This window comes from Diceros bicornis, chromosome 4 (assembly GCF_020826845.1).
Source record: "Diceros bicornis minor isolate mBicDic1 chromosome 4, mDicBic1.mat.cur, whole genome shotgun sequence".
NCBI lineage: Eukaryota > Metazoa > Chordata > Mammalia > Perissodactyla > Rhinocerotidae > Diceros > Diceros bicornis.
Window position 1 is genome coordinate 55,973,756 of NC_080743.1, and position 20,752 is coordinate 55,994,507.

General features: G+C 43.3%; 2 protein-coding genes across 2 annotated transcripts; one reads left to right on the forward strand and one right to left on the reverse strand.

Annotated features, from left to right (window-relative positions):
* Window positions 1-195: 195 nt before the first annotated feature.
* On the forward strand, window positions 196-3,595 carry OAZ3 (ornithine decarboxylase antizyme 3). Its single transcript, XM_058536296.1, is given in 7 exon segments — window positions 196-237; window positions 397-563; window positions 860-920; window positions 922-996; window positions 1,767-1,942; window positions 2,453-2,538; window positions 3,310-3,595. Coding segments are annotated over 7 exon segments (750 nt in total). The 3' UTR covers window positions 3,453-3,595.
* TDRKH (tudor and KH domain containing) lies at window positions 3,358-20,144 on the reverse strand. The gene is made up of 14 exons (XM_058539173.1): window positions 20,046-20,144; window positions 12,318-12,466; window positions 11,439-11,545; window positions 10,546-10,735; window positions 9,574-9,713; window positions 9,143-9,461; window positions 8,103-8,263; window positions 7,744-7,916; window positions 7,446-7,510; window positions 7,018-7,169; window positions 6,561-6,662; window positions 6,199-6,295; window positions 5,902-5,991; window positions 3,358-5,716 (listed from the first exon to the last, which is right to left on the reverse strand). The coding sequence occupies exons 2-13, from the start codon at window positions 12,439-12,441 to the stop codon at window positions 5,939-5,941; spliced, it is 1,683 nt and encodes a 560-aa protein (XP_058395156.1). The 5' UTR covers window positions 12,442-12,466; window positions 20,046-20,144; the 3' UTR covers window positions 3,358-5,716; window positions 5,902-5,938.
* Window positions 20,145-20,752: the final 608 nt, after the last annotated feature.

The following is a 20,752-nucleotide window of genomic DNA, read 5'->3' on the forward strand; positions in this document are numbered from 1 at the left end:
CTGGATCAGGACCTTGGGAGCCTCCTGCAGTATCAGACACCAAACCTCTCGTTACTGAAGTGGGGTGTGTGTGGACGTGTGCGCGTGTGTGCATGCCAGAAGTGGGGGCCAGGTTGGGTGGGCACAAGAAGTGCTCAGGCAGGGCTGTTTATCAACCAGTACAGAAGCTAAAGTATTTTAACCACTGGTACAACCATGAAGTGCATACTAGTTAAAGAGGACCCTTGGTTAAGGGTGGTAGGGTGGGGTAGGGGAGCAGTAGAATCCTGAAGTGACATAAGGGCTGACCCCTTGTCCATGTCATAGTACCCAACGGGTCACAATGGCACCAGGTTGCCTGAACCTCTGCCACCCATCTCTGAACCTCACTTTGCCGCAGGGAGGCACTGAACTGAGAAACTGCCTTGTAACAGGTGGCGCCCCTCTGTCTACTCCCTTTCTTACATCAAGAGGGGAAAAACACGGAACCACCACTACCCGATCTGGTCACCATACGCCTATTACCTTTACTGTTACAAATACCGGATCACCCTCCGGGAGAGGATGCTGCCTTGTTATAAAAGGTACTTGTTTTCATCTCTACCTGTAGTGAGTTGTTTATGTAAACTGTAAGGAAAAATAAAGAATTTGAAAGAACTTTCCAGGTGACAAGAGATGATAATAGCAAAATAGGGGGGAAGGCTGGCATGGCACTTGAGAATTTTCCCATCTGGCTAGCCTGGGAAAATGGAAACGGGCTGGTCCACGGAAGATACAGAAGATAGTACCACAGCCCTGTCCTGTGTACCTGGAAGTTATGAACCTCTCCCCCATCTAAGACTCAGCGAGAAACTAATTTGGGCCTCTTTTTCCCAACCAGCATCACTTATAAGGAACGGGAGGACTTGACACTCCGGCCCCGTTCCTGCCTTCAGTGCTCCTGAGTCCTTTGCAGGCCTCCCGGTGGGCAGAAGCACCGAGCAGGGTGATCACGACCAGCTTAAAGAATTGTATTCGGTAAGTGGACTGTGAGCTGGTGCTGTAACAGGACAGCCCCTTGCTTGCTGTAATGACACCTTGCGGAGAAGGGATGTTAGCTAGTTGGAAAAGAAATCATACAAAGTTCGAGCTAGCTGAGACCTCGGAGCTCATGTAAAAGCTACTTGCTTTATAGACAAGGATTCTGGTCCAGAGATCTAAGTCAAGGTCATAGAACTAATGGTAAAAAGCAGGGAGGAAGTAGGAATAAAGATAGAGCAGACTATATTACGACTTCTGGGACATAAAGTTGTTTACATGCTAAGCTGGGACTAGAATCCAGAACTTCCACACTTGCCCTGGTATCATATTGCAATAACGTTCCTGTGTGTGACCTCCACATTTTAAATGGGAGAATTCAGAGAAAACCCATAGGATAGAAAAAAGTGGAAGAGTATTATCAGCGAGACAGTAAACAGATGGCACAGCTTCGTTTAAAAAATAAGCTCTCTGATCTAAGTTTCTGAAAGGTTAGTGCATCCCTGAGATGAGGTTAGCCAGCAGTAATACTGCACTGACTCCACATTCCAGATTGTGTGATATCAAGGAGAACTCCATGTTAGGGATGGAGTTAGTTCCTAGAACTGAGGGATACTGTTGAGTAAGACTTTGGCTGCAGTTCTCCTAGGCTCCCCATCAGCCCCCTCCTTGCTTCCACAGACACACTCAAATTGGCCTGAGATCAGATTTGAGGACTAGATGAGCACAGAAGCAGGAGACTATTACTCTCAATTTTACTCCTTTTCCAGGCTGGGAACCTGATGGTGCTGGCTACCGCCCCCCTGCTCCACCAGGCCCCGGTGCAGTTAGACTTCCACTTCCGCCTCACCTCCCAGACCTCTGCCCATTGGCACGGCCTTCTCTGTGACCATCGACTCTTCCTGGATATCCCATATCGGGCCTTGGATCAAGGGAACCGGGAAAGGTGACTGAGCCTGATGGGAGAGCGGGGAGGGAAGAGGTAGGGGATTTCACTTTTATCATGTCATAATCAGGTAGTGGGTATGTTAACCAGTGAGGGCCGACTGAGGTGCTGGATACATTCAAACCACTGAACTGGCATGCATACAAGCCTGTGAGCTGAGTCAGGATCTGGGGTTCAAGGGATACCAGCCCATGGGAGGTTGCTGGACTCAGATTCAGAAACACAGAAGTGAGGACCCATAATTAAATAATAGGAAGTGCTTTCCAGCAGTTTGTCTTTACAGAGTAGTCCCTCCTCCCCAGGTCCTTCCCATGGCATGGATGTTAGTCCAGTAGCGTGCAATCCCTTGGCTTCAGAGAAAAACCTACCAAAACTAGTTTAACAGCTTTCGTTTCCTGGCTTGGGTGAGGAAAAACTGAGCAATAAGATTTCTTCTCCAAGTAAGCATCTTTTTGGATTCTGAGTTCGCTAAACATTTCATTAATGGTGATTTTTCTCTATGGCCCCTAGTTTGACCGCAACACTGGAGTATGTGGAGGAGAAGACCAATGTGGACTCCGTGTTTGTGAACTTCCAAAACAACCGGAATGACAGAGGTAGGGATCCGCTCTGTCTTTCCTAGCTCTTGGTGCTGAGGCAGCTGACAGCAACTTTTCCTTTGTAGGAGATCTTCTTCCCCCTCTCTTTAAAAAAAGGCATGCTCAGGAATTTCAGGGATTCAACATTTCCTCCCCCAAGGAAATTCAGGCACCTAGCATCCTGTTCATTCAATTTGCGACTGAACTGTCAAGAAGGCCCTGTGGGTAGATTTCAGAAGCCAGACTGAAGCAGCACTGGTGAAATTACACGGAATTCATTCAAGGGACATGGCTGGTAGAACAGACAGACCTCAAGTGTATTAAGCACCTAGAGGGTGAAAGTGTCGGGCATAATGCCAGGAGGACAGCAATGTATTTAACCAGATGCTTGGAGCATATGTTACACAAACTACCACCTCTTCCCTCGAGGAGTTTATACTTTGTTGGATATAAGACAGCAGACGGTTGTTTACTACACTATCATCATGTTAGGCACTTCATAAAGATCATCTCATTTAATCTTAAATTCTGTGAGGAAGGTTCTACGATCCCCACTTTACAAATGAGAAAACTGACATTCAGAAGGGTTAACTTGTAAAATGTCACAAAGCTAAGTAAATGTTAAAGCCAGGGCTAGAGGCTATATCTGTTTGACTCCAAAACCCATCATCCTAATACCTGCACTACACTGCTTCCCCCACAGCCATTCCCTAGCGGAAGAAGCCAAATCTGGGGGAATAGTTGTACTGAGCTTCAAAGAGTGTTCTAATTTGTTCTCTCCTTTCACAGGTGCCCTGCTACGGGTCTTCAGCTACATGGGCTTTGAGGTGGTCAGACCAGATCACCCTGCCCTCCCTCCCTGGGACAATGTCATCTTTATGGTGTATCCCCTTGAAAGGGACCTTGGTCACCTTCCCAGTGAACATCCCTAAACATGCTTATTCCTACTCTGTGAGGGACTGGGAGCCTTGATAAATGGGACCCAGGCACTCAGGATGTGATTCAGGACAACTTCTTCCATCCTAGGAATAAAGGGTAGTGCAATCCTCAAGTGTTCAGTTTCTTGGGGGGAAGGTGGGGTTGGTTGGGAGTGGAACATGTCTTACAGAGCTGAACTCACTGTAGGACAAACATTTAATGACTGAAAAAATCAGAGGGACCTGAACCAGAGAAGGAAGGGATCCAAGGATTTTAGGCTCCTTTTGCCTCTCCCCACACCCCAAAGCCAATTTACTCATTTATTCTAACCATTTACTGAGCACCTGCCAGGAGCCAGAACCAAGTACTAGGGAATTCACAAAGACTTGAGCCTTGTTGGGAGATTTTCATCCATATATTTCAGTTTAAATTGGAGACAAATGCTAATTCCTTCTCTTTGGATGTGGAGGAAATCAGAGAAGGTATGTGGAGCTTTGGCTCAAGGGGAGGATTTCAACAGACAAAATAAGAAATAGGAAGCTTCTATAGAAGAGGGCATTCCAGGCAGCGGGAAAAGCACAGGGTTGTACTGGAGGAATAAGGAATCCATCAGAATGGGATGTAAATTGAGAAGACTTAAAGACTGTATTAAAGGAACAGACTTTTATACACAATAACAAACTACAACCAGGAATGAAACACTACTCATTTTCCAGAGCAGTAAGTCCTATGAATGATTCATATCAGGGGACCTCTTAAGATTAAAGGCTGAGGAGCCAAAGAAATGGGGGACTAACTGGCCTCAGGACTCTGTTGTAGAGTAGCTCCAATTCCAGGGCCAAGCCTGCTTCAGTGAGCAAGTTCACTGCCGCCAAGGTCTGAAATGTCAAATCAATGGCAGCCCTTCACTGATTACACTGGAGCCTTTCTGCTAATTGGTACTGCAATTTTTCTGAGAAAATAAATTTTGAAAATTGTGGCTATGGGAAAATATAGTTGCCATGTATATATGGGTAGACTCCACTAATTTCTAGATTTAAAAAATCCTGCATAAGGCATTCTATGTGCTAGTTTTAAGTTTTCCAGTTTACCTTGCCAATCCTTAAAAAAAAAAAAAAGTTAATTTGTCATTATTCCACCACCTACATTTATAATATTTACTTTCAAGTACCTTCACAGTTCTCAATGGATTCTCACAATACTGTTAGAAATGGAGAGACACTGTAAGAAAGCAGGCTCCCTCAAGTCTTACAATAAGTTTACAGTGGAGATCTAGTCCTAGAACTCTGGTTTCTGGAATCCTAATCCAGGCCTTTTCTTCCAAATAGCTTAGATGGAGTCTTATTCACACAGCCTAAACCTAAATTGGTTCTGGTTCTTAGTGAAGTAATTTTAGGGAAAGAATATGATCCGTGCATAGGAGGGACGCCTCTTTTCATAGATGGGCCCCTCTACATGAGGTGTTTGGCAATTTTCACCAGATTTAGGTTCAGAAGATATCGAGAGGCCAGCTTCCACCTTGTGATTCAACCAACATTTAGTTTTAGATAATTTTCTTGAGAACTTTATTCAGCAAAGAATCCCCCAAATGATTTAAACAGCTATATATGTTTTCTTGCTCTCTCTTTATGGATGTGTGTGTATACATATATATTATGATATTATACTAGCAATTTAGAATATTTCCTGAGCTGCTCTCTCCTTGTCTACAGTATTTTAATCAAAGTTTACAGGGAAACAGCTGGAGTACTGTTTCAAAAAAACCTGTCTCCAATAACATATCAACAGTTGAGGCTGGGAGGCAGTATTCTCTTCCCACTTCCTGAGGCTTTATTTAATATAAGTAAGCTGATTTTTGCCTTTGCCTCCTGACAACTATAGTCTTTGAGTTCACCACTCAAAAACTTCCCTTAACCAGAGTCACCTGATGAGGTGAGTCAGAAGTCTGCAGAATCATCACTTCCAATGACCAAACCCTGGCTGTTTCCCAGCCTCAAAAAGTACACAGTCTAGCAGTAATGTGCATTATGACCAGCACAGGGGAACGAGCCAGATGGGTGAACGGCCTGGAAGTAACGCAGCAGTATTCAAACACTGGAAGGGAGATGAGGGGGCGGGGTAGGGGCATGTATTTGTCTCCCTCTACCTCACATTCTTTCTGGTAGTCCAGTGGAAGGAGAAAATGCACTTGGTTCACAGTAAGATAGATCGTGTGTGTAATAAAGGAAGGACTGCATAGATCTCTTTATCACAGGCTTCTCTCTCCAGGCACCAAACCCTGCCAAAGACACAAAAAACACATAAAGCTTGAAAAGGGCTCAATCTGAGAGCAAGTTAAGCTGCAGGAAAGCAGCTGCAGAGAAGCAGTATTAAGATAGCCCATGGGGAAAAGAACAAAGCAAGGCCCCTGTTGTCACCCTCATTACTTTACTGTTGCTACGGATAGATGATAGCTCCACTCACACAGTAAAGCAGATGGCTGAGGCAGCTGAAGCCAACTTCAGAGTAAGTAGTCATCTTCAAGGTTATCATCACCAGATATAGACGCAGCTTCTACTTAGCAGAAATGAAGAGAAGAAAGTTAGATACTGCCCTAATCTAGCAGGCACTGCCACTGAAACTCGGGGGGAAAATGGGCTTCTTGGTACTCAACGACCATCTTGGTTAAGAGCCAAGCCTTAAAAATCTCCCTAGTTTGGAGAGACTGATTGAGAAATGGTAACTTCCAAAGACGCTCTAGGGAGGAAATGCTGTTTGTACCTGATAAGCTGAGGCAGGACACGGTATTTGCTATCTCTCCAGGGCTCTTCTTGGTCTCAGTGAGCATGCTGCTGAGAGAAACATCTATTTCTGTGGCCTGAGGGGATAAAAAACACGAGAAAAAGAAGAACGCGTTGGCTGGTGGGAAAGAAGAGGCCACCCTATCATTCTGCTCACAGGATCTGGTTAACGCAGTTGAATTTGGCTGCTGAGAGGGACACAGTGCCTCCTTTGATCAACTAGTGGAGCAACTTAGGAAAGCTCTCTATGAAATGTCATGCATGACTAGAAGCCCTCATGTCTCTCGAGGCACCAGATTTGCCCCAAAGAAGCACCCTAAATGACTACAATGGCTCACTCACCACATCTTGCAATGTGTTTGGGACAGCTCTGTTTTCTTCCTTGTCTTCAGGAAGCTCAACTGCATATCCTTTACGAACTAATTCTAACCCAATATCAAGTTTCTGAGGAGAAAAATGAAAAGGGAATGATGTTCTCTCTGTAACAAAGGCAAATGTGAGGGAACAGGGCAGAAGAGCTAGGACTTATACTTTCAAGATATTCCTTTGGTAGGATGGTAAGCAGGATCCTTTTTTTTTTTTTTTTTTTGCAGTTTCTTGACTTTATTATCCTGCAGCTCCTCCCTGCCAGCTCCAGGGGCGGTCCTGGGGCACAGTGAACAGGATTGAGGTCACACAGGTTCACCCCTGGCAGCCTGGGAAACTCTTATATCAAATAAGAGTTTCTGGGAAAGAAAAAGTAAATGAGGATATAAATATCCTGAAGAGATAGTGAGCAATGAGTGAACCCCAATCTTACCTTCCCATTGCTAGTATCATATAAGTAGATCTTGGGCCAAGTTGCAATTCCAGCCTGGACATAACTAGAGATCTTGGCCACCAGGGGTTTCCAGTCAGCACAGTGAGTGAGTCTGTCAAACTCATCCAAAGCTTCCTCTTCCCATTGTTCACCTGGCAAAAGATTGTAGAGAGAGCCTAAGAAGGGGTCAGTGCTGACAAGGGTGGTATTATACCCTGGAGGGAAAGTAGAACTACCTCCTTCTACTCCAGAAGGTACCTATGTCTGACTGCCAGGCAAGTTTCCAGCTGTTGCTTTCTAGTGCTGGTAAGGAAAAGAGATCTGAGCCCCCAGAACTCAAAAAGCCTGGGAAAATGAGAATTCCTCCCTCGTGCCATATGAGTCACTCTATTTGGAAGCAAGATCAATAGGCGATGTGACCAATTTACCTGAGGGGGCAATCCGTGCCAGACTACACTCTATTGCTTGAAATGGAAGGCTTAGGAAGTCACTCCTAAAGTGAAAGAAATTGAAATTAGAATCCCAGTGCTGAAAGGGCCTTCTCATATTCCTTGCTTCTAGACAGCATCAATCAACCCAGCAGGAAAAGATAATCATCTGCTCTCTGTAAATAGTTTCTCTTCCAAATCTCCCTGGTGATAAGTGCCAACAGCTCACCATCTTATGGCCCGGGCTGAGTCAGTAGTTGAGACTCCAGCCTGACTCCACTCTGGCTTCTGCACTGACCTGAGTGCCCTGAGGTCCCTCAGCGGGCAATCTCCATTATCTCCAAAGTCAACAAAGTAGAGGTCCAGGTTCCCATTCTCCAAGGTGCCAAGGACCCGGGCTCGATACCAGGAACCATTTGTAGGTAAAGGTGCTGCTACAATGTCTCCTACATGCACAGTCAAGTCTTCAGGCTACACATGGGATAAGGATCAGGAGAGGAGAGAGTTAGGAAGGGGTAGGCTAAAAAAAGATAAATAGGGAATACCAGAAGGAAGAAAGAATGAGTAGTTGCTCCACAGGAAAAGGAGAAAATATCACAATGAAAAAGATATGCCCCCTTTTTGGCAAACTACAGCCTTGTCCCTATGGTAACTTACCAGACTATTCTCATAGTGCTGAGTCATCTCACTGACAAGTTTATCCAATTGCAGGCTCCGGGAGCCAATGATTTGGATCCAGAAATGGTTAGGATGTTCAGAGGCAGAGACGTAGACTTCTAGGAACTCATCAGCATGGAAACTGAAGTCAGGACTGGGGACTAAACACAGGGATAAGCAAGTTAAGCTGCAGACTCATCAGCATCTAATATGGTGACCATATCAGAATCATCTCTGGTTGAAATGGGGAGATTGCACCAGGGGGGTGAGAGGTACAAATACCAAGTGGCTATTACCATTTAAAAAATAGCTGGAGGGACAACTGGATGAATTATACAAGAATATCCTGAAGAAAGGGACTAAACTATGTTCTGTACCTGTCTATGTAAGTGAGTAATAAGAGTTTACATTCTTAGTCATCTGCCATGTATTCAAATCAGTCACCAATTATAATGAAGGTAAATCCTCCATATGCTAGCTGCAGCATGGACCAGTGAAAAGGTACATGGACAGATGTGGGCCTGTTCCAGATAACATTCTACCACTGACTCATTATGTGACCTTGGACAAGTCTGTGAACCTCTTAGGGGCCCTGGTCTTCTCTGCCCTCCCAGTCCCTATGCATAGAAGAGAAAACTCACAGCCTTTTCATTCTTCTTGAATGGTGGTGATTTTTAAAAACAGTAATGAGACAGGCAAAAAAAAATAAATAAATCAAGCTGAGTATTTTACTTGTTTAATAGGTATGTCTGGGAAAGAATACCATGTAAATTCAATTATTTGATGTATTACAGACTAGTTTTCTGTGAACTAGCATATTTCTGTATCATTCTCCATCATTAGCTGGTTTGTATTCAGAAAAATATTATTTGATTAGTACTAATCCAAGTAAAATATTACCAGAAAGGCATTATGTGATGACAGACTTGTAAGTGTAGTCAAGAAAACAGAAATTATTTTCTATTGCTTCCTATTTTGGGTTATCTAAGCCAGTATTTCTATCTCCCATATGGCTAATGGGTTCCTTCTTTGTTACGTACTTTCAAAGATGGATGTCTCTGGACTGGTCTGGGCTCCAGACTTATGATAGCTGTCATCATTAGGTTTCTCCCAGGAACCTTCTTCTGGCCCTAAAACAGCCATGTCACCACCTCCTTTGCGAGGAGGAACTGCCAGCGGTGCGGCAGGCATGCTAGTACCAGCGTTTTTCCATAAAGCAGGCTCTCCGGCTCCACCAGGCTCTGTCATTTCCTCTCTTCTTACACTGATTGGCTGCTTGCGTGGGACTCTGGTTTCTGCAGAATGAGCAATTCTCTTCCGAAGTTCTTCATCTTCCGAAACTTTCTCCAGTATCAAATGCTGTGGAAAATAAGAGAAGGGATGATATCTGTGTGGCCAGATATTCTGACCTAGGATGGAATAGAGGGTTCTTCTCATTCTTAAATACGATTCAAGTCTAACAGCTACTTGCCTTGGCTGTTGCCACTTCCTTCTGTGTTCCTGAGATTTTTATAAGCCTTGATAGTAGTAATGTTCCCTCTGATTCTTTGTCACAGGTAATTTTGGCTCCAGAGGCCTTACAGATAGAACGAATCGTCTCACCGCCTCTCCCTGCATTGAACAATACATAAAAACCTGTCCTTCTCTCCTGGCCAATCTTAACTACCAGAGAAATCACTCTTGTGTATATACTGTGAGAGGAGAGTCAGTTTTTATTTCCAAAGTGAAAAGAATGTAGTATATTGAATGGAAAGCAGGGGCTACTGAAATCCTTACTGTAAGAAGGGGAATACTGGATTATTTGCTCTTTCCATTTTGTTTAAACTCCACACACTGGCCAGATTAACTTCATGTCATTTCCGTTTTTTTTTTTTTTTTAACCACTCAGCATACTTTACATCCCCGCTTCATTAGAAGATGTCCAACACGATGTGTGAAAAATCACACCAAGGACAGGACTTTTCTCTGCCTCTAACAGCAGCATAAGGAATGCTCTAGAGGAAAGCATAATTGGTGCTCTCTAGAGCACTGTCTTGAAAGATCTGAGATAACGTAAGCAGGCTTTGCTTCCCTTTAAAAATCTTTTATGAGGTAAATACATTTACCTGAACCCTTCTATGAACCTATTTGTAAGGTTCAGATCATATAACTTATTTAGGTAATGGGTTTTGCTTTACCACTGGTTCTGTAAAGTAATAAAGCTCTCGTCTCAATGTCCCTTTTTTTTTTTTTTTTTTTTTTTTTATCATCAGCAAGGTGAAGAGGAAGTAGGCCAGGAAAAACCCTTGGGAAGGTGTAAAAAGAAAGGTGAAGGTAGACGAACACCGGAAATTTATACAGTGTTATAAATCAATGTTACCACAATAAACAAACAAACAAAAAAACCAAAGAAAGGTGAAGGTAGCGAAACAAGGAAACAGCAGAGGAAGCTGTCCAGTGGTACCTATGATTCTGCCCACAGATCTCTGGGGAACTGAGAGCTGCTCAGACATGGGGGTATTCTCTGTCAGGATCTGATGGATTGCTGCTTTGGCCTTGCACACCTGAACAGGAAAGCCACTGATAAGCAGCACCCGCTCCTCGCCTACATCCTCTGTGTCCACATCAATCCGAGCACCTGTCTGTTTCCGCAGCTGCAGAGAAAAGGATACACAGCAGTATGCTTTGTGAGAGCTCCCATTTGGGTCCGCTAAGGGCACTCTAAACCTCACCCTGGAGGTCGATAGAATTGGACACAATATCAGCTAAATTAGGATGTGATAAGCAGTCCTCAATTACTTGTACTTTTGGAAGGAGATTAGTGAGACAGGTAACCTCAAATACCAGTTAATTCAAAACAGTTTCTCTTTGTGTTAGAACCCTCTTTCCCCCTAATTTTACTTGGTTTAGAGAATCAAATATTTTGTTTTCTTGACATTCCAACTGAACAATGGAAGACAGTAGGAAGAATCAGGCAGCAATTCAATATTTACTGTCAATTAATGAGAGTTCATTAATTTCATAGTAGAAAAGAATGGTTCAAGCTATACCAAGCTAAGAATCATCCAATCAAAAATCCTCATTTCAAGCTAAGTCATCTGTTCTCTAGGGAGTAGAAGTACTCATCTCTAGAAGGAAAACAGCATAGTTAGCTGAAAAGTTCCTATATTTTTTGTTTTAAAAATATACATAGTGTGGGTGGCTTTTGTAAGATGGGGCAGAGGAGTCACTTATTGTGTCTTCTTTATATATATATATAAATATATATATTTATTGTGTCTTATTGTCACTTATTGACAAGAAGTCAATAAATGGAATCAATCCGTGAGAAAGCCAATTGCCTGCTGGCACACTTACTTGTTTAATATTGGCTCCTTGCCGGCCAATGATGAGCTTCACAGCCTCCTGGGGAACTCGCATCTCTATCTCGATGTCGTCCTCCCCAACAAACGTCAGCCGTTCTTCTGCACAGATCATGGCTCATCAGATCAGACTCTGATAACACCCAAAGCTACTACCAGCCCTCCTCTGAATCTAGCTGTCAAAGAGACACTGATCCAAGAGATAAACTGAGGATCTCAGCCATAATGACAAGGAGAAGTAGCATCTGAGTGGGAATTAGAAGGTCCCAAAAGACCAGAAGATAGGCATTCTTTCTGGAATACTGTTTCAGATGCTAAAAGGGGAAAAACATTTCGCTCTGCAAGGAAGGGGTGCTAGATTTTGGGCAAACTATTTCTACCAAGACATGACTCCTGGAAAAGAATGAAGGCTAGAAGTCGCCCGAGGAGTCCATTAGGCTCAGAACTTCTCCTGTTTGTACATAAATCATTTCTCTAGGTCCTATTCTCTAGGTTCAGCCTCTGGGGAAACTGGACCCCATAGCTGGCCTTCTCCTAACTAAATAGAAGGAGCATATGAAAAAGATAAGAAGAATATAGATATTAAAAAAAAAAAAAAAGAAAGGAAAAGAAAAAGAACCCATTGCAGCATTGATGTTGCTGAAGGGAATAGATCAACGGAATTATAAAATGAGTTCTTAATTTCACAGACTAGCTTCACATTAAGAACATAGAAAAGAAGAAACCAAATAGTTCCAGTCAAAGATCCCTAACAGAAAGCCAATTACATCCCAACAAACATACCCGGTCTGACAAGGAAAGGTTTCATTTCAATTTAACAAGGCTGGAACATAGTCTGAACATTTCCATACGGAGAGCCGTGGGGTTCACATACCTCTGCTTTCCCTATATCTGCGGTATAGGATATAGGCAATCGTTGCACTGGCTGGGATCCCGAGGCCCAGTGCTATTTTCTGAATAGTGGACAAACTTGTCCAAGAAGTGCGTTCAGTGGACATTTTCTGCTGTACTCTGACTTACATCCTGAAATAAGCAAATGAGGGAAGAGAAGGAGCTTTCATCCAACACCTTTAAGACTTGGCGGAGAGGCATGGGAACACATTATAATATTATTAAAAAGAATACTACCGCCTACTTTCCCATTTCAAGAGCTTGAGCAGTCTCAGAATCTATTTCATGTAAAAAGTCTATTTCACGTAACTTTTAAGTTAGCTAAGGGACACATACAACTAAATTGAGGCATACTTCATTCCCTGCCCCCACCCCTCCAGCGAGAACTATATATTGACCACAGTTTTAAAAGACAAAGGAACAAAAATTCAGTGAATCATATATTTAAAAAATATATATATTTAGATTTCATATCAAACTATTTAAAATTCTTTATCTGTGCCCTTCTATGCCTCCAGCGCCTTTCCAGAAGCTGTTGTCTCTGCAAGGAATGGCTTTCCAGGCCTAGTTTTAGGCTTTGCTACTTCCACTTCTTTCTTGGAAGTACTGCCTTTATGTACTGTCTGTACTCCTGATTTCTATTTACTCCTCAACTAGGTCTGCCCTTCTCCTTCACCAAAACTACAACTTCCCAGATAATCAACCTAGATGGCATGTATAAGCCTTATCTAATCTTACCTCTGTGCCCTTTTTCTCTTGGTTTCTCCTCCTATTCCCCTGACGGGGCCTTCAGAGTTTTAGAATTGTCTTCCTGTGGTCTCTATCCACTGCTATTGTCACTCTGCTCTCTTTGGGTAATTTCATCCACACCTGCAGCTTCAACTACTATATGCTAATGACTCCAACAGCACTGCACCTGGACTGATTCAGAAGCTCATCAAATCTCATTCAGACCATTGCAGTGGCCTTCTTGCTATTAGTCTCTGACACTGTATCTTCATTTTGATGGCAAGCAAATCTTAACATGTCCCTCACTATGTTTCCTTATTCCATATATTTTCTCATCCTCCCAGACAATTATTTCACACCATTTCTTCTCAAACCTCTAGTGCCTCATTCTCCATCCTCACTCTCAACTGCTTTCCTATTTCACTGAGAAAGAGCATTCAGAGAAAATATTAATAAACTTCCACATTTACCCACCTATCTCTATCTGTGCCCAAATATTCTATCTTCTCTCCCATGGCCATGGATGAACTGTCTCTGCTAGCACTAAAGTATCCCATAAAAGTGTTACTCCACCAGCATCGTTCTTCCTTCTCCTGCATTGTTAATGTTTTCCGCTCTACTGGATCTTTCCATCAGCAGACAGGCATGCTATTATTTCTTTCTCAAAGAAAACCTTCTCGATTCCACTTATTCCTCCAAATATTTCTCATTTCTTTCCTTCCTTTTACAGGAAAACTCATGAGTGCCAATACCTCTGTGTTTAATTTCTCTTTTTGTTTTTTGGTGAGGAAGATTGGTCCTGGGCTAACATCTGTCGCCAATCTTCCTCTTTTTGTGAGGAAGATTAGCTCTGAGCTAACGTCCATGCCTGTCTTCCTCTATTTTTGTATATGGGACGCTGCCACAGCATGGCTTGATGAGCAGCGCATAGGTCCATGTCTGGGATCTGAACCTGAGAATCCTGGGCTGCCGAAGAGGACTGCATGAACTTAACCGTTATGCCACTGGGACGGCCCCTCAATTTCTCTTCTTGAATCCATTCTCACTGCTCTTGTCAAGGTCACCAGTGACTTCACATTGCTAAATCCAATGATTAATTCTCAGTCTTTACTTTACCCGACCTCACCCCAGTATCTAGCACAGCTGGTGACTCCTTCTCTGAAACACTTTCTTCACTTGGCTTCCACGACAGCACTTTCCTGGTTTTCCTTCTCCCTTTCCGGCTTCTCCATCAGTCTCCTTTTTCTAACCTCTGAACACTGGAGTGCCCCAGGGTTCTGTGCTTAGCCCTCTTCTGTTCTCTCACCTGCCTGGTGATCTCATCAAGTCTCATTCATGGCTTGGCTTTAAATTCCATCTATATGCTGATAACTCCCAAATTCACAGTTCCAGTTAGGACCATTCTCCTTATCTCCAGGTTTGTTTATCCAAATACCTTAATGAGACACATTGCCATTTGATATCTAATAGGCATCTCAAACTTAACAGGTACAACACTGAGCTCCTGATCTCACCTGCTTCCTGTAGTCTTTGCCATGTCAGTAAATGGCAACTCCATTCTTTTAGTTCCTCAGGCTGAAAATCTTACTCATCCTCTCCCTCAAACAGCACATCCAGCCTGTCAGCAAATCCTATTTGTTCTACCTCCAAATGGTCCAGAATCTGACCACTTTTTACCTCTGCAGCTGCTATGACCACCACCTACTCTAAACCATTATTACCTCTTGCCTAGGTTACTGCAATTGCTTTTTTTTTTTTTTTTTGTGAGGAAGATCAGCCCTGAGCTAACATCGTGCTAATCCTCCTCCTTTTTGCTGAGGAAGACCAGCTCTGAGCTAACATCTATTGCCAATCCTTTTTTTTCCCCCCCAAAGCCCCAGTAGATAGTTGTATGTCATAGTTGCACACCCTTCTAGTTGCTGTATGTGGGACGCAGCCTCAGCATGGCCAGAGAAGCAGTGTGTCAGTGCGCGCCCGGGATCCGAACCTGGGCCACCAGTAGCAGAGCGTGCGCACTTAACGGCTAACCCATGGGGCCGGCCCAGCAATTGCTTCTTAATTATGTCCTTGCATTTGCCATTGTCCATTGTTTATGCTCAACACAACAGCTGGAATAAGTCAAATGTTATTCATCAACTCAAAACCTTCCAGTGGCTTCCCATCTCACTCTGATTAAAAGCCAAAGTCATTATAATGACCTGTACGGTCTTCATTTTGGTTGTCTCATTAGACTGTAAACTCCACAAGGACAGGATGTTTTTTTGTTTTGTTCCTCAGTACTTAGCACACAATAGCCAGTCAACAATCATTTGTTGAATGAATAAACTTCCTCTTCTCCAGCAACTCTCTGTTGCCTACACGTAAACTCATTAATGGCATGTTCATTATAATCTGATCTCTGCCTACCATCTTCACAGCCTTTTAGTCTAACCCCACCTCTACTAGGGGAACAGGATGTCCTCTCTTATGTATCCTTGCTCTAACAAATGTGTCACTTCTGTCTTCCTAGTCTTACTCCTTAGGCCCATCTGATATCCCTGGCACAATACTAGTACTCTTCAAGTCTCAGCTCTACTACCATCTCTTCTTCTGAGGCCTCCGGGATTTGCGCTAGCTGACTTAGGGTGAGTTTTCCCTTAGCTCACACTGCCCTGTGAAAGATACTTCTGTGACAGCACTTGTTCACACTGTATACAACTGTTTATCTGTTATGCCTGTGTCCTCGAGACTAATGGCTTCACCAGTGCAGTTCAATCACATTTATTAAGCACTTCTATGTGCTAGATGCTACTGTAGCATTAAGGACACAAAGATGAAAAGATAAATGTCGTGAGAAGCTACTACGCCGCTAGGTACCTGACACACATTATTTTATTCAACCTTCATACAATCCTGTAAGGTGGGAAATAGTAACCCCAGTTTTACAGAGGAGTACACATACTTAAAGAGGTTACCTAACCTCTTACCCAGAGTCTGGTTTATTATTTGCATATTAAAAACCTTTTAAAGTGATTTTAGAAGCCACCTCCCCCTCCTTGTACCTAAACTCTCAGCAGAACAGTACCTAGTATCTTTATTCTTTATTCTGATCAACACATTCAATTCAAAATTAATAAATACTGGTGGAAAGCACTGTAGGTGGTAAAAAACTAAAGACTGTGTCTATTCCAGATATTACAATGTCGTAGTAGAACAAAACATAACGTGGCTTTTAACAAGATTTGCTTTAAAATGAGGGAATGTAATTTATGCTATAATTTGCCTCCATGTACAAAAACTCAACCCAAATGATTATGCTATACAAGAAAAAAATGTTTTCCGGGGCCAGCCCGGTGGCGCAGCGGTTAAGTGCTCACGCTCTGCTTTGGCAGCCCGGGGTTCACAGGCTCGGATCCCAGGCGCGCAGTAACGCACTGCTGTGGCGATGTCCCGTATAAAGTAGAGGACGATGGGCACGGATGTTAGCCCAGGGCCAGTCTTCCTCAGCAAAAAAGGAGGAGGATTGGCATCACATGTTAGCTGAGGGCTGGTCTTCCTCACATAAAAAAAAAAGTATTTAAAAAAAAAAAGAAAAAATGTTTTTCACCTTAAAAAAAACCTGGTTGTATCCTAGTAAGGCTAAAAATATACTCATTAATAAAGGACCTACTCACGAATAAAACTTTGGTTCTAAATGTGCTTTTCCTGAAAGCCTTTCAGGAAGAGTGATGAGGGCAAGGAGAAGACCTATTACAGAAATCTCATTCTGAAGAGAGAGAAAAGTCACCTTAAGGAGACTGCAGGTAGATTTCTTACCACCGTCAGAGGATCGAATTTTGCATCTGGCCTCAGAGAGCTTTAATGACTACTAGAAACGAATAAAATTCTTCAGATTACCAGAAGTTTGCCAACTCTATTTTTTCTAGCCAATAGTTTTAAACAAATTCAATCCACTCTCTTGCCCAGACTCATGGCCTAAAGAGAAAAACAAAACCTCCTTTTATGACCTTGGTGAGGGACTCTTTTCAAATTTATCATTATTCCAGGCAATTAGTTGCTCAGTAAGTAGATCCAGTATACATCATTTTGAGAGACTGAGTTTCAACCTGAGGGAATGTGGCTGCCCCCCCCCCCACCTTTTTAGTGGGTAGGAAAGCATTGAGTTTAATGTGGGTTTATTTGTTTGAGTTATGAGGTTCCTTCCCTAACTGGATAAAAATCACCTTCTTTCTTCTTTCTCCAGGTTGCAAATAAAACCTTTCACAACTCTCTGTGCAAGTCTGGGTAGTATCATGTAAACATCTTTGTATATACCTAAGGAAAGGAAACAGGCTCGGTTTCACAAAAGAGATATTTTGCTTAAGTAATTCTTGAATATATGAAACCCAAACTGCTACTTTCTTACATTAAGAGATGGTTTATTCCGGGTGTCTAGAAAAGATTTCACTTCTTTATCTACTGGTTACTGCATATATTTTATCATATGGTCTCTAAAATGCAAAGCTTTCTTTCCTATTAATGGGCCTCAGTTAAAGAGTGCTAGCTCTTTGTTATGGCCTGAGTATGCTGGGGACACAAGGAGGAACAAGAACTGGCCTTGCAATACTCAGTCTAGTAGGAAAGATAAACACCAAAACAACTAATTACATGGCAATGCAAAGACAGTATAAATTCTTAGTTAATGCAACAGCTGGGAGGAGCTACAACTTAAAAGGTTTATTTTTTAGATGGTGCATAGTTGAAAACCACCTCATTAAAATACAAATCATTTATCTTCTGCATTCAAACCAATAAACGAGTACCCAATGTGTGTTTGGCCCTGGGAATACAACAGTCCAAACAGACTTAGTAGTTGCCTTCACGGAGATTCCTGTCAGACAGGGAAGGTCTTATCTTGACAAGCAAGAATCGAGAGGTGTTAAAGGTTTTGGGAAACTGAAACAAATCTAGTCTCATAAACAAGAGCAATAACTTGATCCACACTCTAATGCTGTCTGCCTATACCACCACCTGTCTGGACATAATTCACGCTTACAGGGCATAGAAATCTATAAAATTTTAGAACTAGAAGGAACCACAGAGATGATCTGACTCCACTAATAATGTTGCAACTGGGGAAACTGAGGGCCAGGGAGATAAAGGGATTTCCCTAAGGTTACACAGCTTTTAATCATTTCCACACAATGTGGTGAGCAATGTGGTCTGAAGAACAGTCATGATGGTACCTCTTTAAGGAGACTCAAAGGACTAATACCATTTCTTTTTCCAGTTCAGAAACTACCAGGATCAAAGCGAAAGGATATCTGATATTCCTTTGGCTCTCCACTCCCTTAATCCTGACCCTCTACATTAGTTTGGGTTTCATCGTTATGGGTTTCCACAACACTCCCAACATCCCTAGCACACGCATTGCTTGTAATAATCTTGATTAACCATTCTGTCTGTAGTAAGAATGAATTGAATGCAGCAACAGTGGATGTAGGGAGACCAATTCAGAGGCTAGTCCAGGTGTCAGTGATGGAGATGGACAGAAGTAGATGCATTAGAGTGGGTTTTAATAGGTAGAACACATAAGACCTAGCAATTGACTTATGGAAAGGTTAGAGGGTGAGCCAAGGAGCTGGCTCTTAAGTTTCTCATGTGAGCACCTGGTAGATGGTGGCATTTGAAATAGGGAATATTGATGATCTGGTGCTGGAGAGGGTGTGTGTGGTAGGAAAATGAATGCCCATGACAAGGATAAATTTACTGGGTGACTTCTATTTGAAGCAAAAGCTAAATTTCACTAACTCCTCTTCAGATATTACAAATGAAGTTTGTGCTAATTGAGTTATCAGTTGATGTCTCAGAGAATGAATATCTACTTGATTAATCAACTATATTTTTATTTACAATTTACATATCCTTTTACATTTTTTTTTATCCAGTTCAGAAATTATCAGGATCAAGGCAAAAGGTTATCTGATATTCCTCTGGCTCTGCAGCCAAACTGTTGTTTCTCTTTAAAAAAAAAAAAAAAAAGAAAGTGGGAAATAATATGATGGAAACAGGGATAACTGTACAGTACTGAATGCTAGCTTGTGTTTGATTTTATTATTTCAAATTGAATGCAAAGAGGAGGAAACTAAAACGTAAGACCACAGTTCGTAGGGGAACCTAGATAAAGAGGAGACGTGGATCATTTCCAGGTGAGAGATGTAGCTAGATAATGGTTTTTCAGCAAAAGCTAACTTTGAAATCTCCTGACATTTGTAGTCAACAGTTGCTAACAACTATATGATATGCATAACTAAGGCTTCTTTATATTATCATTTCAAAAACATAGGAGTCAAATCACATCGTGAGCTCCATGGGACAAGGATCTCATTCCAGTATCTCCTAATAAGCAGAACCTACCAAGTCCCTACAACACGGTGACAGGCTTGTGGAATTGAAGCAGCTCATCCAATTTTCTCACCTTTGCTACATTTATTTTTAAACCAGTGAGTGAAAAAACCCATTTCTCTCAAAGAGTCTAAAAATGTAGCTTTGACACGGGAGTCTTCACCAAAACCCACGATGATGTCTCTGCATTAAGGGGTAAGGAGGGAAATTGGAAAAACAAACAAAAACCCCAATTTATTATTCTGACGACTGCAAATAGTCATCCTATTAGAGATAATTAAGAAAAAGCTGAGGAAAATAAAAGGCAAACTGATGGCGGTTCTCCGTCTCAAAAAGGACCAGTCGAAGAGTCCAAACTGGCTGGGGCAAACCTCTCGCACCGGGTCCGTTGCGCCTTAACCCCAGACCACGGCATGTTCTCTGGATACGGTTACCAGCCCCGGGGGGAAAGCTGTCCCAACACCGCCCTCACCACCCGGGCTCTGACGCCCGCCCCGGGCCCCACGCCCTCGGGGACGCCTCCCTTCCCTCAGCCCCACATTTCCGCCTCCTTGTTGCCAGAGCCGCCCCCGGCCCAGCCTCTCCCACTCCCCAATCCGCTCGCGCTCCCCGCCTTTACCGCTCAAGCCTGCCGCCGCCCGCTCCGCCTCACACCGCACGCCAGCGGTCGTCGCGCTCGCCGCCTCGCACCTCACGCCAGCAGCCGTCACCTCCTCCCACTCGCACCTCGACGCGGAGCCCCGCCGGCCTCGCTTCAGCAGCCACTTCCCCGCCCCCGAAGCCCGCCCGCACCAATCAACGCCCCGCTCGCAGTCTGACCAATCGCCTCCCCCAACACAACCAATCCTTCCGCGAGCGGTCCCTGAGCGACGGCGCTGCTGCGGTCGGATACCCAATTACCCGGATGGAATTCAAAACCGGATCACCATGTCAGCCAATAGAATCCAGGCAAAGCAAACGTTGTCAATTGAGATTGCACCTGCTGAGAATTAAACAGCCAATTAGAGGTTTCACGCAGTCCATCCGGCCCACCGCAAGGCCAATTACTGGGGAGGCTTCCACCTCCTAAGCCTTATGCGAAAAGCAGTGCTTTCTAGGCAGGGCCTGAGGCGCGAGGGGGTTGAGTCACTCATGCGTGTCACCGTTTGCACAAAATTAGTGCTTTTGTGCAAAGCCACCCCACAACCAAGTGACCATTGGAAAGCAGCCTCATGATGAGCGATGCTCTGCCGCTTGTTTCCTCTGCGACTTTTGGCCTCGATTGGTCCTCATACCGTGACAGGGACACAGGAGACAGGGAAAACATTTTTGGGGAAAACAAAATAG